The sequence below is a fragment of the Buceros rhinoceros genome, unplaced genomic scaffold (genome assembly GCF_000710305.1).
Source record: "Buceros rhinoceros silvestris isolate BGI_N320 unplaced genomic scaffold, ASM71030v1 scaffold16185, whole genome shotgun sequence".
In the NCBI taxonomy this organism is placed as follows: domain Eukaryota; kingdom Metazoa; phylum Chordata; class Aves; order Bucerotiformes; family Bucerotidae; genus Buceros; species Buceros rhinoceros.
The window spans coordinates 5477-26118 of NW_010411294.1; the positions used below are offsets into that span (position 1 = coordinate 5477).

The 20642-nt window shown below is 38.3% G+C and overlaps 1 protein-coding gene across 1 annotated transcript in view; it reads right to left on the reverse strand.

The window, feature by feature from the left end:
* Window positions 1–296: 296 nt before the first annotated feature.
* Window positions 297–20642, reverse strand: part of FGD6 (FYVE, RhoGEF and PH domain containing 6) — a gene marked incomplete at its 5' end in the record, with an annotated part of 60485 nt that continues 40139 nt past the window's right edge. Inside the window, 12 exon segments of the mRNA XM_010135970.1 lie at window positions 297–333; window positions 3019–3167; window positions 5535–5663; window positions 6403–6530; window positions 8498–8597; window positions 9406–9552; window positions 10063–10165; window positions 15848–15927; window positions 17098–17181; window positions 18821–18889; window positions 19398–19469; window positions 19575–19633. Coding sequence (XP_010134272.1) covers window positions 297–333; window positions 3019–3167; window positions 5535–5663; window positions 6403–6530; window positions 8498–8597; window positions 9406–9552; window positions 10063–10165; window positions 15848–15927; window positions 17098–17181; window positions 18821–18889; window positions 19398–19469; window positions 19575–19633 — 1157 coding nt within the window.

A 20642-nucleotide genomic window follows, 5' to 3' on the forward strand; every position in this document is an offset into this window, starting at 1 on the left:
CCATTTTCAAGACATGGGCACTTTGGACCTCACTACAGACCTCACAAATAATTCTGTCTGTTAAAGTAAACATTGGAATTTAATAAATAACATGTTGTATCCACACAGAAATACACACAATTCTTAAAAAAATATTACCTTACACTAAAAATGCAACAACTCCTAATCCTGACAAATATACAATTTTGCGTAGGTTGAGACGGCAGGATTCCATTTCTTTGAACAGCTGCTGTACTCTGATTTACCACCATCCTTGAACATTTTCCTTTAAACTTGCAGATGTGATGCTGACACTGCTATAATACAGTGCCTTCTTGAAAAGCTTCTATCCACCTATTAGAAAATAAAACACTGTTAGGGAGTTGCTGGTAAAAGTATAAATAATGCTGCTGTGACCAGCTACAGATTCACACAAGAGATAACATCATACTTCCATTACCAGTTGATCTATTAGTGCAAATGCCAGAAATCTATCCAACAAGTCCAAACACAGAAAGCTTGCTAGAGACATATTAGGTACCAGTACAAGGACAGCTGATAGAAACACTTTTCCGTACCTCTTCCATACTGAAGCTACATGCACAAAGAAGCTGGGGAATCAAATGCTCAAAAAGTAGGATATGCAAAGGTTCTGCCAACTCTAATAACATGATTGAATACCTTTAAAAAACCCCAGTACTCATTTCATGGCAAACGTGATCTGAGATGAATCAGGACACTACTGTAACAGAGGGAGCCACCTGCGTTAACCCTCTGCTCCTGCCGCTGGTACACGGCTATTCATTAGTGAAGGACTAGTGCGGCTGAAGGAGCAAGCCACAGGGCACATGGGCTAGGGGGCGGAATGGGGCCTTTGCATGATGACAGAACCTCCCTGTATTCAAACACACCATGTGTAGCTACTATTGAGTCACATATTAACAGATACCCTGCACATTACATCTGTGAAACTACAAGTATATGTAAAACGGAGGGGGAAATCCCAAACAGCTAATCAAGGTGTCTCAAACCGGAAATTCAAAGCTAATGTTCAGATACTTTTACCCCTAATAGCTGTGGCTTCTGGACCTACTTGATTATGAGGGTGATAAACATCCTCACTTTCTCAAGGAAGCTGCAAAATAATGTTTCTGACCACTCCAATGCTACACTGACAAATACAGTAAAAAATAGAATAATTCTGCCTTCCAAATGAGGGCTGAACTGCGTACATGTTAAGTGGCCCACATACTGATGACGATTTTTTTCCTGAGTGAAAACGGTGCAAAAACCAAATGAATCAAAGACTGTAAAATTATCTTTATCATGGAAATTGAAACCTGTCTTAGTATTCACAGAGTATCTAGAAGTAGTTACAGGTGTTGGCTCTTCCTTGCCCTGAGTGTTTAACTTTGTAACTGTGCATGTTCTTTGAATTCAAGCTTTTGGTGTGAACATATTAAGCATATATAAGTGCTCATGTCTGTCTGCACACACAACTCAAACTTCTTCAAACTTTTCAGGGCTTGCTGCATTTTCCACTGCCATATATTCATTAAAAATAACTAAACCAGAATACAAATACAACAAATTCATAAACAGCTTAAGCATCAAACATAGCACTGGACTAAGAAAATTAAAAGATCAACACAAAGTTGACATCTGTTAATATTTATTGCTGCACTTCCACAAATACATCAGACATTTTTTTCAACTCTAAAAGGAAAAAATAGTGTCCACTGATGCAAACTGCCCCACAGCATGTTCTTCGGTTTTTTCTTCCAATTCTGGAGGTTCAGCATAAATCCCCTAAGGATGTTAAATACTTGGAGAAAGCTGGCAATTTAAAGTTCTTAATGTGATTCCTAACCTCAGTAAAATAGAGTATGTCCAATTTCAAGTTTTCCTACTGATGACAAAAGCCATTGTATGAACAGGAAAACAAAGCTATTGAATGCCTTGGATTTTTTTAGTTTTGTTTTACGTAGTACAAATGAGGACACAGTGGAAACAAGAGAGTAGTATCTTAATTAACAAGGAAACATTTGTGTGCATCTGCAGGACAAAATACCCCCCAAAATCAAATAAAGACTTCCGGATCTTGTGTGTAGAAAAGTGTCATTAAGCACGTTCTCAGCAGTTCAAAATCTTCAGTTTTCATGGGTACTTTTTTTAGAATATCCCTTTTTGCACAAAACTATACCTGTTGCCAACTGAATGCCTAAGTATTAATAATGGACTAGTTAGCATATGAAATATTTTTTATTAAGGTAAAATTCATTTCAGAAAATTGTAGTGAAACCAGTCATGTAAGCTAGGCATATAGGCAGGTAAGATAAATGTCTTGCTTACATGCTCATTTCTAGTCTACCCCATGATTCATACGGCGAATGTTTTGTACTGATTTATGACCAAGCTTCTAGATTATTTTATATAAAACACACACAATACACAAATTGATAAATGACTCCAAACTCAGACACATCAGCAGGACTCGAAATGAAATGGCTTGTGTGAGTGTTCTTTGAATTCAAGCTTTTGTCTTGAACATAATCAGCGTGCCTAGGTGCTCATGCACATCTGCACAGACACTTCAGACTTCTGTCCCTTACTTTTTAGGGTTTGATTTCACTGCCATACTTTCATTAAAAATAACTGAAATTTACAGCTGGTAATAAAAAAGGGACAGATCAGTTAATTCTTAAAACATATTTTCTAGATTTCTCCAAAGGTAATATTCAATTTTCACTTGAGCAGATCAGGGATAGAGGAATGGGCTAAGAAAGATTTCTCATTTTGTCTTAGACTTTTCCACTCTCCTACATTCATTCTTTTGCAGAAGACAGTCTGCTGCTTCATTTAAGCAATTCAGAAGTTCTAATGAAACCAGGACCTTAAGTATTTTAAGTAATTTAGAAGTTTTATTTACATATTATATAATATGCATTTTATGTACATATGCTTAATCTGTGAATATTAACATTCGTGACTTCTGAAACATTTTCTAGAAAAAAGTAATGAATCAAAATAGTTGCTTACTTTTGAGCTGAATGGGGATCATCTGCTTTGAATATGTAAAATAAAGTGTTTTTGTGCAGTAAATGGAACACTCTAGACTCTGAATTTTCATCTTTTACTTCACTGACTGTGAATCCAAGTAAAGGCTGGCTCTCTAATGCTGCCACATCCTATTTTACAGGAAAAAAGCAAACAAGACAAAATTAGAGCTTGTAAGACATGCTAAGGAATGCATTTAGCCTTTAATCATGCACCATACCATTGCAACAGATTAGACAACAAACAATTTGTTACAAATAGTCATGCACAAAATGCTGCTTTTTATAGTCTCCATGCATGAATCAGGGAACAGGAAATAACAAAATCTTATAGACTTCAGCAATACTGTTCCTTTTTATTTCCCTGGTAACATCTACATTATCTTTCACATCGTTCTGCCAGCTAAAGACTTCTTGTATCAAAATACCGACTACCACCTGGCAGCAGACCAAAGGTCCATCTAGGCTAGTGCTCTCTCCAACAACTTCAAGTAGTGAGTTTTCAAGTCTTGAAAGAGATATGGGATGCTGTTAGCCACACTGAGTGTGCTTAAAGGAGGAGCTTTGTTCTCAGGCACTGAAGTCACGCTCCAAATACCCTTGATGGCTAAACTTATTTCGCTTTCTGTTGCTGAAAATTAACAGAATAGGGAATAAAAAGCTACTGAGTGTTTGCCAGTGGTTGGCTAGGAAAGGGTAGTAAAAGAAGTTGTACCTTTTTACCTTCTTTTTATATAATTTCAAAACCTGCCTAAAAACACAACCTTTTCCCTTCCTTGTTCATCTCAGTTACTTCCTTTTTTTATACTCTTGTCTTTATTTAATAAATACAATGCACAGCAATTTTGGAAGGGAAAAAAAAAGTATTTTCATCCTGTGCAAATTTCAAATCAGTGTTTTGTAACAAGGCAGGGTCCTGCAATGCTTCTGGATAAAAAAATAAACAAAGAATGTACATAAACACCGACATAATGAACATACATAAACATCAAGTGAAGACTTTGGTAATCATCTCTACACTGAAACGAGTATCCTGCAAAAGCAGCATTTCTTGATATTGGAAAAACAGTCAAGTAAGGCTTAGTGACCTGTTTTACTGTTTATGGTCTTTGTACCACTAATAAGTGGTCTTTTGAACCACTAATCTTTATATCACTTGGAACTGAAGTAAGTGAGGTTTCCCGGCTAAGGCCACATGGGACCTTCCCTTGAGACTCTCTAAACAACATCTTCTGCAATGGCTCATCAAGATAAAAAAATAAGGACACATATTCCTTAGTTTAAGGAAAATAGGATAGCATTAATTTTGTGATTGTGAGCTGAAAACTGAAGCTACTCTGGAAGGCTGATACCTCAGAGGAAGCCAAACTTAGTGACTGTGACACACTAATAAGCCTTTCTTTACAGTTGCCAAAGTCTCCTTTGCAACTGCCAAATGAGACAAAACGCTTAAAATATCAAATGTTTGCAAAGGTAATTGTTTAGTACATAATTATTTAAGATATTTTTAGAACTACTTGTTGGTAGGTTTTTTTTTTTTTTCTTACTATTGCCAATGCTGGAAATAACACCACAGGTTTTGGACATAATCAAAAGTTCTAAAATAAAAGTTGACATTGCAGCAGGAACAACCCAAGAATGAATCCTGAGCACAAACCAGGAAATAACTAAAGTAGGGTTGGTGTGGAGGTGAGGAAGGGTAATACTTTATACAGTCAGGTTAGGTTGGGCCTTACATTTTGAAAGAAAGCAAAGGATAGCAATACATTTAAACATATGCTTTGGATATTTTGCTCTTGAAAGCTATTAGCAAACTATAAGACAAAAAACCCAAAAACCAAGATCTCGCAGTGCTACAACCATAAACATTGCAAAATGTTGTAAGATGCAATAAAATTACAACCTCAGCACATGCTGAGATATGCAAAGCTTATATGTATTTGTTAGAGATTATTCCACACTGCAAAAAGGACTACATATTTTAAATAAAAAAGCAAATGCCATTAGATAAAATGCATTCCTTTCTTTGTTTCTACTGCAGCACTGTTTCTTAACAGGAACTCCAGTTTGAGGAGAAGTAGATTTAGTTTGCTCATTTTCCAAGCATTCAAAATATCTTATGGAACTGCAGAACAAGATACTTCAAGATGCTTTTATAATGTTGGTTTTGCCACTAGTCCAGAGTGATGCATCCAAACAGACCCACATGTATTTAACTGGCTCAGAACATACCTACAACTGAGCAATGCTGTGCAGTGCAGAGGTACTCAAAGCTAGGTCTGGAATCAGAAACAGCGTAGCTATATCAGCATGTTATGGTACAAAGCTCACTGGGCCTCTTCAAAATACTACATTGCACTACTAAATTGCAAAATACTACATCAATTACTGTAAGGTGATCTAATTCTATAGTTTGCTTCTAGATCATAAAAATAAACAGCTTTGTTACAAAGACAGTATTATCATTAGGTGTTTGGTTTCTAATATATAGTCTCTTACCTCACTAGCAGCATATGTGTATAGCACCTTATTTTTTATAACAAACCAGAGGTGTTTCCATGGTTTCTTACTGCCTTTAGATCTGTGCAGGTAGCCACTCATTGTAGAGTCTTCTGTATTTGCTGAAACCTGAAGATAAAAACAAACAAACAAACAAACCCCACCAATAAACCAACCCAAAAAGTATGTATGCATCTGTCCAAGTTTTCACAGTATAGCTTTTTTAAAAGGAGATCTACAGAGCACTGTCCTGTCAAAGACTCATATCATCACCTGATCTCAAGTTAATGTTTCTAATTAGCTCAGATGGCTGAAAGAAAAAGGATTTTGTTTGCCACCATCTATCTGGTCTAGAAGAGAGGTTTCTGTAGTCACTAAGGGTTGAAAGTTAAAATTGGTGCAATATGACAACAGAGAGCTGAAACACTCCAGGTACAGCTGGAGAACACACATTTCTGTGTAAGAAAAAAAATTACTTCCTCCCATTCCCAAGCCCTCCAGCGTGGGTAAGCAGAGTTTAGCTCTGCCTTTCCTAATCATAAGCCAAGAGCTGAGTTGGTGTAAGTCTTCTCATTAACTGTTGGTGCAGAGGTAAATCACAATTCCTTGAAACACGGGGAAGCAAGGAAGAAATTACAGTTCTGACTCTGTCTCTGAATCACAGTCTCAGAGGTGTTTATGCAGTTTGTACACTGCTTCATAGTTCAGGTTCCTGCTTATATAAAACTAAGGCCCAAACCACTGTTACTGATGAATTTTGACTTTTGATTCTAGAGAAGATGGATAAAATACAGAATTATTATTTTCATTGCTAATATTAATGATACAATACCAACAAGACATTACTTTTGACCAACAAAGCACTTACTTCTTTGAGGGCTGCAGGAATTTTTTTCTGCTTTCTTCCCGAGGGAATACTATGTAATACTGTAGACAAGGCACTTGATGGAGATTTGTGGTTGACTGGAGATCCACTCTTAGGAGTGCACTGGTTATCTAAAATGCACAGGATGAATATATTGCTTTTATGTCACAGATGACTAAACACAGGCAATGATTCTTAGACTTTTTTTTTCTTAAAAACAGCTGGCATTTTTATTCTGATTTGGAGGTTTCAATATTAACATCAAATCACATTAAATTCAGTGTTGAATTTACTTGTCAGTATTTTTATCAACACCGTGAGTTAGAATCCTCCAAATCACAATCAGACCAAAAAAAAAAACCACAAGAAATTTCAAACTAAATGGATTCGTTTTGTTTGTTTTCAAAGTCTCTTTTCTTGATGTTGAACTCCTTTTGCCCATAAGCAGGGGGAAAAATTAAGTCTTAAAGACTACACCAATTTTTTAGACCTGTCCTCTGCAGTTCAGTCTGTGCTTCACCTCTTTTCCCTAGCCCTCTTCTTCAATTCTGTACATCTGTTAACTTCTCAGCTTTTTTCAGTATGGATGCTGTAGGGCTCCTCTTCCAGCATCATGCCATCACACACACACACTTCTGGAGATTCCCATGTCTAGAGCACATGCTATCTTTCTCCGCTGCTGCAGGCAGCTTCTTCATCTCTCTTGGAGGACTTCTGCAATACTTCACTCCTTTAAAGTCCCCCTTTCTAATAACTACTATTTTACAGCTCTGCCTGGAAAGAGTAGCTTCGTTAAGTCTACTTCTAGAGTTGTCCCTGAACACGGTGAGGCTCTGAAATAAAGAGCAGAGCAGGAGAGTAATTGGACTGCCAGCTGTACTGCACCTGCTCTGCAGCTCTTCTCACAGCTAAAAGCACCTGCAATTGCCTGCAGCACGGCGGCCTCTAGTGCCCAACGCAGAGATCTGCAGGTGGTCCAGACAAACCGCCTTCCCCATCATCACGGGCTCCCACCACCATTCAAGGGTTACTGATGCTGCTTTCCACATCCCCATAAGAAATGTCACCTCCAGCACGCTGGAGGCCATAGCTGGATTATTTCACCAGGGCATCACAGATCTCCTGATGCCCTAGAGAGCTTGTGTCAAACTAGAGCCTCTACCAGAGGGAAGGGCAGCAAACTGTTTCTGTCCCTGCTTGTGGCTCATCTGCATATTTTATACAAGAGTCTGTGGACAGAAATCAGAACAAATTATCTGAGCTGTGACTAGATTCCCACTTCTCTGGGAGGTGCCTCCACTGATTTTGCATTATTTTCTGCATAATGATATGAAGCTCCTTCAAAGAGATGGATTTGAGTTCTTCCAGGATGAGAAGGGAACTGACTCTGGACCCCCTCTCCAAGCAAGATGTTATTAGCACCAGTCTATCTAACCCTTGCTTTCCAGCAGACATCAGCAGTGTCATGTTCTCTGAAAGGGTTTCAGTGAAAGTATCTCTAGCTGTAGTATTTTCTGTTGAAATCCATATTGCCAGTGTGCCGCAGGCAACAGTAAGGAGTCTGCCCTCAGAACTGAGGTATAGATATGCCAACTTCTTGAATTCCAGATGAGCCAAGGCTTGAGGCTGAAGAGACTCATCTTCAGTAAGATGAAAGCCTGTCTCTTTACAGAGCCCCATAACTTCATCTTTCCCAGCAGCTTAGCTGGCAAAAACGAAGTTTACAAGTGTACAGGTTAAGAGAGTTGAAGCACACACAAACCCACTGGGAGGTGACAATAAGCTGCAAGCACTGTAACGTACACTTGTACCCTGTGGTTAATGAAAAGCAATGTAACACTAGTTATCTCAAAAAGCCGCATAGGCTACATATCATTACCATAGGGCAAATGCATGCATGTTTCCGGAAGGAAGAGCCAATGCGTTGCAAATTCCCTTTTAGCTTGCTCCACAGAAACTCAGAACCTCAGATGCCTATCACTTTCAAGGCACTAGCAGAATCAGCCACTTGAACCTAGCACTAGAGATGAGGCACAGATGTACCATGTTAATAAGGGCCACAAAAATAAGGCAGAAAGCTTGTGAAGATCTTCTTTACCTTTCTGTAGCTTCCTGAAGCAATGATCACATACTCTTGCTGGCTGGTTTTTCATATAGTCTAAACTATGTTTATTTGATGAACAAGCTTGACAGACAATCTGGAATCAGATAAAAACATTATTGTACATGATGTGCATCACCAAAATGCTTAAATATATTCATTTCAACGTAGTTAAGCTCATAACAGAACCTGAAATAGGCACTATTTTACATTGGACATGGTTTAAGATCTATGTCCTTATGTTGAACATGCTGCTCTTTCTTCCTCTAAATGATAAAAAATTACATATAAAACCCCCACTGAATTACACAAGACAATGAGCCAACATTAACAATCCATGAAAAGCAGAATAAGTCTACTGTGCTACTGAACTGTTTAAATCCTAAGTTTTTAAAAAAATAACTAAAAATAGCCATTGCTCTCTTAACAATTTCTCAACAGATGCCTCGAATTGCATTGAATTCTATATTCTCACTTGCTTAAACTAAGAAAAGCAAAGGTATATTATATATACACCTTCATAAGTGTTAAATATAAAATAAGTGTATTACTAAATCATTATCTTACAAAAATTTTTGTCATTTCGGCTAACATTCTTCATTAGTACTATGTAATTGCAGAAGCAGAAGACAATCATAAACAGTGCTTTGCAATGCAAAATAAGAAACATGTAACAGGTTGAAAGGCTGAACACAGGTCTGTCATAACACCATTACTCCAAAAAAAAAAAAACCCCAAACCCAACAAAACAAAACAACCTCAACATGCTGTTTTTAATCCATACAATGGTGTCATAGTACGGAGTTCCCTTAAAAGAGTTGCTGTGGTGCAGTCAGGTTCCACCCAATTTGTCACACAAGGAAACGGAATGACTAATGGAAAAGGTAATCAGAAAATTGCCCAACCTTTCCGCATGCCCTGCAGTGATGCCTTCGCCACGTCAACGTGAATTCACTTGTACAGATCATACACATAGTGGCTCTAGTATCAGGGATCCAGATCGGAGCCTTTGATCCCAGCGGACTATCTTCTTCCTGTTTCTCTGAATCTGCCTGAGAGAATGTAGGCAGAATACCGTTACATTCGGTGATGAGAAATAAGATGAATATTTATCAGTGGTTATAGGTTAACTCTAATTATGTTGGAAAGCCTTCTCTGATAACTTCTCATGGTCTTAAGTGTTATCGGCCATTTTGTCAGTGACCATTATAAGGCAAGCCTGAAGGCAGAGCTGCATTTAATGAGTTCAAAAAGGCTGTGTAACTTCCAAGCTTTACCAGCCTATTCGTATCAATGGCTGCTATGTTCTAAAATCTTTTCATCTTTCTGTTAGCAAGATTACTGAGAGAATTGAGAAAGCTAGTTTGGGTTTTTTAGAAGAAAATAATTTTAAATTTATGAAGTAGATAACATTATGAAATATCATTCTGTTCTATCATCTGTTCACTTGTAATTTACCATCCTTTTTCATTATTCATCATGGAGTGCCTCTTGTTTCTCTAAATACCTGCAAAGAAACTTTATATTCAAAGAGGGAGCAAACCAACAATGATGTGAAATACCTCTTCAAGACTTTTGCTGGGATTAAATGTGATTCTCTTTTTTGTATATTCTTCAATTGACTTGGAGATAGCTTCTAACCACTCATCTCTTTCTGTAGCAGAACTGTTGGAGCAAAAAAACCCCAACAATTATTATTAACATAGAAGAATCAACTATTGATTAGAATTCTATTAGCATTGACTTAACTCTCTTGTAATTTCAGTTTAATAGACCTTCTCCACTTCCTACTGAAAGTGGTATTATTTTTTTAACTGTATGGTGTCAGTTGTTTGTGTCAGATTTCTGTATCTGTTGTTGAAATGTGGCTTCCCCCCCCTCACTGTCTTTCTTCCAAAATACCCTGTGATTGTTTCAAGGCTTGTATGTATTGCTTCACCCTTCACCCTGGGCCCTTGAATAGTGTGAGTGACACTGTTGTAAACGGTGCTCCCAGAACAAAGGCATGGGCCCTTCCTCTTGAGAAGGACACTGAAATTTTTTCCCTTCCCTTCCTTCTGTCTCAAGGTGCAGTTCATTACACTCAACCCTGTGAAACCCCGAGCTTCTGTCAGAAAAAAACCCCATTCTGTTTCTTCCCCAGCCTTCTGCTCCTGAATGTTTGCTTCTACCAGGTCATACTGCTTTGAAACAATTCTTTTTTCCCATTTTTTTTCCATTGGATTAGCTAACCCAAAGAGATAAACGGATCTGCTTACTGTTTCTCTTCAGTGATCCACCAGCTGTGGGATAATCATAGTGCAAGAAAGCGTCAGGCTGAAGTGTTGTGGCACGGTGACCAGAAAAATCAAGGTGTGCCTGGCACAGGAGCCTGCAGCTATACTGGATTTACGTGCAATGCTGAAGCACTTTGGGCACATCTGCTGGCCTTGGGCACATCACCACTTTCATATAATATAAATCCATGCTGCTGCTGCTGCTGCCACAAAGGACAGCCTACTGTACTCCGTCTCAACCAGTAGATCTTATTTTCTCCCTTGTGCCAGAACACATACGGCTACACAGAGGGCTGTAAGTGCAGTGGGCTGGACTGGGAAACAACTCTGTATTAAAGCAAGCCATCGATCTGCCCTTCCTCTGGATCAATTTACTTTCTGGGTTCATCACGCAGCTGAACAACTACTTGTGCCAGCACCATAGTGGGCATTGTGAGGAAGGAAGAAGCAGTTTTGTGGCAGAGAAGCAGGTAGGCTGCTTGTCTAAGATGCCACACCAGCTTAACATCTTTTTTAACTCCTCACTTCTTAAATAGTATCAAATAAATTAATTTGTTTAAACCAAGGAATTGAACATGATGAATATATAAAAAGGAAAGTTAGGGAAGAAGAAAGCAATGATTTACATAAAGTAGGTGTGCAATAGCAATTCTTGTTTAAATGTTTTAGGTGAATTTGGGAACTTTGATTATCTTTGAACTTTTAAGAAAAATACTTTGAACTGGGATTTTGAACTGGATTAAAATTGGTACTACAGAATCAGAGAGGACAGATTTGTTAAGGTAAACATAGTGGAAGGCTGTGAGGCTCGATGAAAAAAAAAGATCTAGCACACAGAGCAACAAATCAGAACAAAAGGAGAGGAAATAAGATAGAACTGATGGCAAAGCAATGTATTATTGTCTGTCTCAATATCTCACATGCTAAGTGGAACATTTTGTTCAGCTTATTTACCTTTGCTTCCTCACGTGGTCTACATTAGCTACGTAATAACTGTAATAAACTCTTCTGGCTTTTTCAAAATCTGTTTATATTTCGTTAGGTTCCTTAACTATATTAAATAATCAAATTTCAAGTTGGGATTGTTGCATATGGCTCTGCTTGCACAATAACTTACATGGCTTATGCCCTAATATTTCACTAGGGAGCTTGCACTTGGTAGGTTTGCTAATGCTAGCCTTTAGGGTTGTTTACAATTCTTCAGAACTTCAGAGCAAAGGCTGTGCCCCTAGCAATTGAATTGATGTAATGGTTTGCTGCAGCAAAATAGGCAGTGTTTCTCCTTCTGTCACTCCCAGCCCTCCCCCACAGCTGCAGAGCCCTACTACTTCCCTCGCTGCTGGTCCAGTATTTGTTACATCCCTCCAAAAGTAATTTTGTTTACTAAAATTGCAGGGTGGTCTTAGTTTTTTTAAAATTATTATTAATTTTTATTTATTTAAGATTTAACAACACAGCAGAAAACTAGAAAGACTGCAGAGAGCCCCAGCAATTGTTATTACTGGCAAATGCATGTGCTAGGGACACATGTCCCAGCTGCCCAATGGAGCTAAGCAGTTAAGCGGACCCAGGAGGGCTCACAGAAGTGTAGCCCTCTTGTTTCCAGGATCAGAGCCTTAGGGCACCCCTCCCAGCTAAGCTACTCTTGCAAGAGCTACCTTCTTGTTAGGGGAGGCGATCCAGCGATGTCTGGCCGGGGTAGCTCTTCGCGAGCCTTACTGAGGGGGACGGGGCCAGCTGGCCTCAGATCACGTCAGGCTGGCATGACTATTGTTGTCAGGACCAAAGCTTTACTTCTGTACAGTGCTGTTTCATGCAGATGCGCTAGCTTGTTTCTCTGATTAAGAGGTTTCTAGTACAATACAGCATTGTACCATGTAAAACAATTCACATTCCTACAGACATCCCAGGAAAACTGAAACCTCGACCTAGACTAGATAAAGCAGAACACTAACACAGCTTGTAAAACTAAACCTGAGGAGACAAAGACTCTTGTCTAGGCATTAATCTACACTTACTGACTACCTTACATTTTATTACTAGCTATTTTTCACCAGATTAATTGCTCCCCTCCCCGTCTCTGCCCCCCAGGAATCATTTCAGAATCTCTTCTTTGTTGTACACTCCACATAATGCTTATTATTTGAAAAAACACCTAAGTTAAATTTGCCACCAGTGTCTGTAAGATTAATTTGAACATTTCTGTAGTTGAGATTTTTACCCCATATGTCCTGGTTTCAGCTGGGAGAGAGTTAATTTTCTTCCTAGTAGGTGGTACAGTGCTGTGTTTGGGATTTAGTGTGAGAATAATGTTGATAACACACTGATGTTTTTAGTATGAACATTACTTAGCAACACCTAAGTCAAGGATTTTCAGCATTTTCATTTTGAGCAAGAAGGCTGGAGGAGCACTGGAAGCTGGGAGGGGACAGGAGCAGTATGAACATTACTTAGCAACACCTAAGTCAAGGATTTTTCAGCATTTTCATTTGAGCAAGAAGGCTGGAGGAGCACTGGAAGCTGGGAGGGGACAGGAGCCAGGAGACAGCTGATCCAAAATGGCCAAAGGAATATTCCAAACCGTATCACGTCATGCCCAGCATATAAACTAGGAGGAGTTGGCTGAGAGGCCTGTATAGCTGCTCAAGGATTGGCTGAGCATCGGTCAGCTGGGGTGAGCAACTGCAGTGTGTATCACTCGTCTTTCTTGGGTTTTATTTCACTCTTTTTTGTTATCTTCCTTTTCATTACAATTATTATTATTATTATTATCACATTTTCTTTTTATTTCAATTATTAAACTGATCTTCTCTCAACCCATGAGTTTTACTTGTTTTAGATTCTCCTCCCCATCTCACCGGGGAGGAGGAGGAGTGAGCCAGCAGATGCGTGGTGTTTAGTTGCCGGCTGGTGTTAAACCACGTCAGCATAGGAGCCAAGAAGCTGTTAGAATGGGGTATCATCAAAAGGAAGATGCAGACTGTACTGACAAGATACTAATTGTCTTCTCATCTAGGATATTTATCAATAGGAACAATATAAAAATTTGGAAAAATTACATGCAATCACCTATTGCTTACAGTTTTTCACTTGTGTCTCTCCTCCACCAACATATCCAGGCCTCAGTAACAGACAGATAAAACAACCTGAAGATCCTCATTTACACCTGGGGCTTCCAGCACCTCCTTCATCCCAAGCAAAAGCAATCTCACTCTGTCACTGTTGTGTAACTTAGGGCTCTTGCACACACATAGTTTCCAGCAAGTATAAAAATAACAGAGCTGAACGCTCTCCAAAGATGCAAAATAAACAACACTAAAAAAGATAGAGCAAATCAGGGCAAGCTTTAGTTGGTAATGTGGGGGTGATTTCAGCAATTTCAAGGTCAAGATGGAAGCATGTCACAAAATGCCTCATATGATGAGAACTTTATATATAGGGGTTTTTCCCCTATGGAATGTATTTCAAAGAGGTTGCTCTTAATCTACCACTTTTATCAGTTCCTCAAAAAGACAAGTCTATCTATTCTGTTTTGTGGAAAGTAGGTATACATTGTATTTCAAGAGGATAATCTTTTCAAAAGTTCCAATGATTTTTTACAATTTTTTAAAATCACCAAATTAAAAGTGAAATGTGGCTTCAAGTCAAGCAGAGATAAATCCGCATTGCCTACTGCAATCCCATAAATGTCTTCATGTATCTGTGTGACACCTAGTCATCAAGGCACCTAAGCAATATGGACCTGCTCATATTATACTGAAGCAGAATCATACCTTAAACTGTGAAGTGCATCTTTTTACCCCAATGTACAAAAGAATCATAAGAAACATTTACACTTGTTGAAAAAATGCTCCTTTCAAGTCCGTTATAAATAACTACTGCCCAGACAATTGAGCTGTTTCCTTTAGCTGCTTCGACAAGGTTAACCTTGGACTACCCCTCAGCTAGAGATACTGCTGTCTTTCTGCAGACACCCTCATGTCGGTATTTACAAGGTCACACAAAAAGAAGCAGTCAGCCCTTGATCAGCTTTGCTAAACAAAAGAGAAAACATGCCTTTCTTCATTGGTATCAGCAGTGTCACAAACGTCAGAACACATAAAACTCCAACTCAAACACAGTAAGAACAACAATCCACAAAAAGAGGTCTTTGCTAAAGGCATCTTGATGAAGGCTCTGGTTTAGTGGCCGTGTATCCTTTTGCTGCTACTTGAAGAATTTGATTTTCTGGTAAAGACAAGCACTGTTACAGTAATTGCTGACATTTCCATAATTTCAGGTTCACTGAGATTCATTTCTTGTTTCAATTACAAACTGTTATTTTAACTAGAAGATCAGGATGACTTCTTCCAATTTGTACCAGTTAATAATAATATCAAAATCTATTGTCATGCTTCTTATCCTGTCCTGTAAATGCACTGACAGAGCATATCAGTAACTTTGGAAGAACAAAAATATACTGAAAAGCAAAGCCTAAAATTAATTGAAACAATTTTGGTTCTTGTTTCTCTTAAGGAAAGACAGTGAGAGGATAATATTTATCTAAATTTTCTGAAAGGGTGGCTATGTGGAAAAGGGGGAACTAAGCAAGAGTTTTATTCACTCTGATTAACAGTTAACTGTCTTAAGGACAGCAGAATCCCTTCCAGTTGCTGCCTGAAGCCCAAACTACTCAAAAACCAGCCACATTTACTATACCTTTTGTGCTTCTATCCATCATTTCACAACGGTCAGTTTTCCTTACAAGTCAAGGTTAACCCTATTAGAGACTACAAATTCATGTAACAAATTCATGTAAATCCATGAAACTTATTACATATGACCAGGCTTCCTTTCTGGCAGGCTGTTTAAAAATCAACTTAAATTTTCAAAGTCAGGTTTTGAATGTGAACAAAAGCAGATTAGAACAAAGCCTACCTTATTTCCAGAAACCCATCTGTCATTCTCTCTATTCTGTAATTACTCTAGCCAAGGGTAACTTTTCATTACATAAGTGCAAAATAAGCTATAAAAAGCATATGTGGCCTTTTGAAATCACATGGTTAAGTCATTATTTATTTGTGAGACTTACCTTGCTGAAAGAATGAAGGATCTCTCTACGCTTTCAATGTTCAGTTCATTCTGATATGCTTCCTGGGTTGGCTTTTTAACCTTCAGTCAAGAGAGAAAACTCAACACTCAAATTGAAATGGTACTTTTATAGTTGCTTTAGTTTTACTTACTGTAACATCTCTCACATTTTTATTGCAGAAGGGGTATATTGGAGAGAAAAATCTCAAAAGCAGGAGATTGAAAGGGCCCAGCTACACCAAGATTACATGCAGCCCACCACCTTATTTCACTGTGGCCCCATACAAACACTGGAGAAGTACAGGGGAACAAAGCTCAAGAGCTGTCAGACACCCCCTGCTGTACTTCCACAATGCCCAGGCCCATTGCCCTCTAAGCACCTCCTGCTAGTGGGCAAAAAAAACCCCAACCACTGCTGCTGCTTCTGGACAAGATGTAGCCCACTAGTGTACCACAGAGAGGGCATCTGCCCATGCTCCCAAGGGCTGGATCACCCTGATGATCCTTCCAAGCTACCATATTTCAAATATGAGGATTACAAGTTAAGAGTGATTCTGAGCACCTCGAGACATCTGCTGGCAGAAGAGATTTTGCAGCTCTGTCTGCGAAAGCTTGGACCTGGGTGTCAGATCTGTGTTGCAGTTGGACTTGGGGCTTTTCTCTGACAGGACCAGAGACAAATTACTTGATTCCCAAGGCGATGGTTTGTTGTTCCCACTAACTGTCATGTCAGAGACATGTGTTGATATATGGAGTGCATGTCTCTTATCACTACCCAGAGGGGCTCAAGGCTTAATTTTGATCCTTTTCACAAAGGCTCAGAAACAAAAGCCTCAACTCCTCTCACAGTTAGCAGATGTCTGTAAACCATGGAGATTTGACCCATTAGAAGCTTATCGGGCAGAGATGCCTAATCTCTAGGTGTGGGCAATAAAATGCAGTTGGCACAGCACGTGAGGCAGTCTAAACAAAATACAATTAAAAAAAATAAGTAAGCAGACTATTTCAGAATAGGACAATACTGGATGAAATGCACATGAGATGACCCTGAGGCAACAGAGTTTTTTAGGGAAACCTAGATAATGATCCCACAGGCCATATTACGTAAGAAACATTAAGCCTGTAGGATGCTCTGGAACATAAGCATCTTCAGTATCTCTTTCCAACAATAAACTTAGCTCTATTTTGAAAATTTGAAGGCCTGAGTTTTAAACAGATTTAGAGAGAGACTCATTTTAACAAGTGACTCACCTTCATTCCAGCCAATGACAGCATGTTGTTGAGTTTATACATCCCTGACTGAACTGGAGTGGTGTATAACAGGGCATCATTGAACTGTAATATAGAAGCAATGCTTTTTAATGACTAAAGACTGTATAGAGACAGATAATTTCAGATGCACTTTACAGGAAGTACAGAACTCATACAGCACTGAGATCAACTGTCCAGAAAGGATCTTCTACTTCCTATTATTCCACTTAGAACCCAAGAAACATTTTGTATGAATTTAGATAACAATAGGTGTCTATTTATAGACTCCTTGTGTAAATATATATTTGGCACAAGTAAACAGTGCACAGATGTCAACAAACAGGCTGTCACAAAAGTACAAAGATGTTTCTCATGTACACGGCTATACTGTGTAACAAACAACTTTAAAGGGATATTAGAATTAACAATTCAAAGAAAGCAAAACATTCCAGAAAATTTGAGATAGCAGAATTAAGATTAGCAATTTATGATTGTAAGGACGAGATTACCCATATGTACCACGTGAATTTTACCACTTTAAACGGGCAGCTACTGTTTACTTCCTGTTCTACTAGACTTGGCTTCATTCAGTGTACTTACTGAACAGCTATTAAGAGTTTTAAAACTATTTTATTTTCTGTGTTGTTCAACATATGGATCTGAACTTCATTTACTGCACATGAACTAAGACCAGAAAACTGAACTGTCTCATAAGTCCTTGCTATGGGTTTCTTTGCAAAATAACCAAATGTTTCATGGGCCTTACTAAATCTTCAGAACACAATGAATGGAAAAATCACTGCTTAAGTGTCTAAAGGTACAAACATTTGCCTGCATTTTTTATATCTGAAAAATAAAACCAACCCCAAAAAACAAACCACCACCCCAAAAAACAAAACAAAGACAATGCAAGGTAGAGCCACTCAAATTAGCAACATCTGATTTGGGAAGTTCAGTTCAAGATAGCACCCGATTTTTGAGAATATTAACTTAACTGCTATCATCTGCAGTTATCTCAGTGCTTTATATGCTATGAAGTCATCTCCAGAGCACAGGACAGGCACTTGCAAGCTTAGAACATACACTCCATGAGTGCCTAGGAAATATTTATTCATACTACAGGAACTACAAGACAGATTTCAGCCAGGACTGGGGACTAATAATGCCACAAATTACACATGGGAATAGTTGCTTTATTATTTAAGTAGAAGAGATAAACAAAAGGTTCAAGCGGAAACAGAAACTTTAGAGACACACAGAATTTTCATAACAAAACAGCAGCAGACACAGGAAGAGGACCTACAGTTAACTTCCAGCCCAGTGTTCCGCTCAGGATGCAAGTGGGTTTGTGTAGGGGAAGGACAGAGGAGGGAGGGACAGAAGGGTGCAAGAGCAGCAGCAGAGTTGTAGGTTTTAAGATCTGGTACGGCTGAATGAGATGGATAACTGTTTCAGTTTTCACTCTACCACAGATAACATCTTCTCATAAAAGCACTCAAGTTTTAAACAGCCAGTACATTTTAGCGAAAAATGGTTTTCTATTAAAATTAGTGCATATGCAACACATGATCTCTCCAAATTAGAACTCAAGCAACTATAACAGCCAAATTGGTAATTTTTTCCACTACCTAAAGTTATTAGCTACTTATGTTTGTGATGTAATGTTTCAACCACTTAAAATTACACTAGTGTTAGGCACAGACCACAACACACAGCATCTCACCAGAAAAAACATTCGTGGTTGCATCACCTTCCGGGACAGCTTCATCAGTGTTCCCTCTTTCAGAAAGACCTAGCAAATTAAAACAAACAATTAAAAACCTAGCTTTTCAGGGCAGAAGCCATACAAATGATCTGACTTTATTATTATTACTATTATTATTATTATCACTACTACAATTCAAGTGCTGCAGAAGTATTGGGATTCAAGGTTCCCTTTCTAAGAAAGGCTGTTCATCCTTTAGAGAACCTTTAGGTTCTCTAAAAGTGAATGTGAATGGCTGCATTACAGTTTTCCGTGCCACAGCTGAAACCATGACAAATACTAGGTTAACCTTGAGGAAAAAAAACTGCTTGCAAGATCCGGCAAGGAATCATTATAAAAAGTGTAAGTTTTCATCAGATAATTGTCTAAAAAAAATCCCACGCATATGGAGAGGCAGTATTCATTTGACTGTTAGAAACAAATAATGAAGCGATGGACCATTTTTCTTTTCAGTATATGCCTGCTTTAGTGCTTTGCTTGCTTATCTGTGGTGCACATTCATGGCAGTCTGCTGAATGCCATCTGGAGGACCTACCCTTCCTGGCTGCACAATCTCATGGTGTCCATTTAAACTGTACTGAATCTGCATGAGTTTCTGAAAGTTATCCTACAGGGCAAAAAAGAAAAAGTAAGTAATTGCTCTTGCATCCGTGACTTTTTTTTTAAAGAGAAAAAGCTTTAATCTATTAGTTTCATAAGTCAAAATACTTACTCCCTGCTTCATGATGTCATTGGCATGGTTTGCAACTTCTATGACAACAGCTAGAGCATCTGAAGGATGAAGAAATGATGCTTTGTTTATACAGACTACTTAGCACCGGTATTACGTAAAGCATATGTCATGAAAAGATTCAAAGACCTGATTGTACAGTCACTGCATTCAGGAGCACTTCCCATAGATCCCAGAGTCTTTGGATCATGGTTTAATAAGTCATTGCTTCTACGAACAGTGTCAATCATTTCTTACAGCTAATAAAACAATCCACAAGCAAAATTAAATTCTAGTTTCTCACACAAAGAATTACTTTAATTTCAATATCTCTACTTAAAGCAGAAAAGTTAACAATATTTTAACTGAGGCTATGTAGAAATTTTTTTTTCCCCATTTTACACAACTGCCTCCAGTGCCAGTCATGGAAGATTGCATAGAAAAATTATCCAAATCGTTGTGATTTCTTTCCTCTGTCTTTAGTTTTGCTGCACCTCAAGATAGCAGTATAAAGTTAAAATTTCTGAATTTCAAACTTTCAAACTTTAATACTAGAAGAAAAAAACCAAAACCCTCAGAGAGGACAGTTACCAAAGACCAGGGATTTTATTAAGTACTGATATTTAATAACTAGAAACTTGACTATATGCTAAGGTCTACCTGCAAAAAAAGTTACATAAAAGTATTATGTAGATTACTGTGAGCGTATATGAGACAGAACCCAGCCAAGGATTTTATGCAAAACCCCTGTAATTTACTTAAGCAGGAAAAAAACCCCAACTCATTTAATTGAAAGCTAGAAGAACTCCTTTGATAAAATATAGTCTCTAAAGCATTTAGCACCTTTCGAGGAAATGAAATGCAGCCAGGCACTTCAAATAAAAGAACTACATTTGGTTAGAAATCCACAGAGAAGCCTACCACATCAAGAAAAACCAAAGCCATGGGTTTTTTTCCAGATAATCGTCAGAGTATTAGTTCTGTAGAATGTAGATAGGTCCCTTATTGTTGAGTTCATATTCAGAAAGAAAGCCTGTTAGAAGATACAGCTTTCTGAACGGAAAGGTTCAG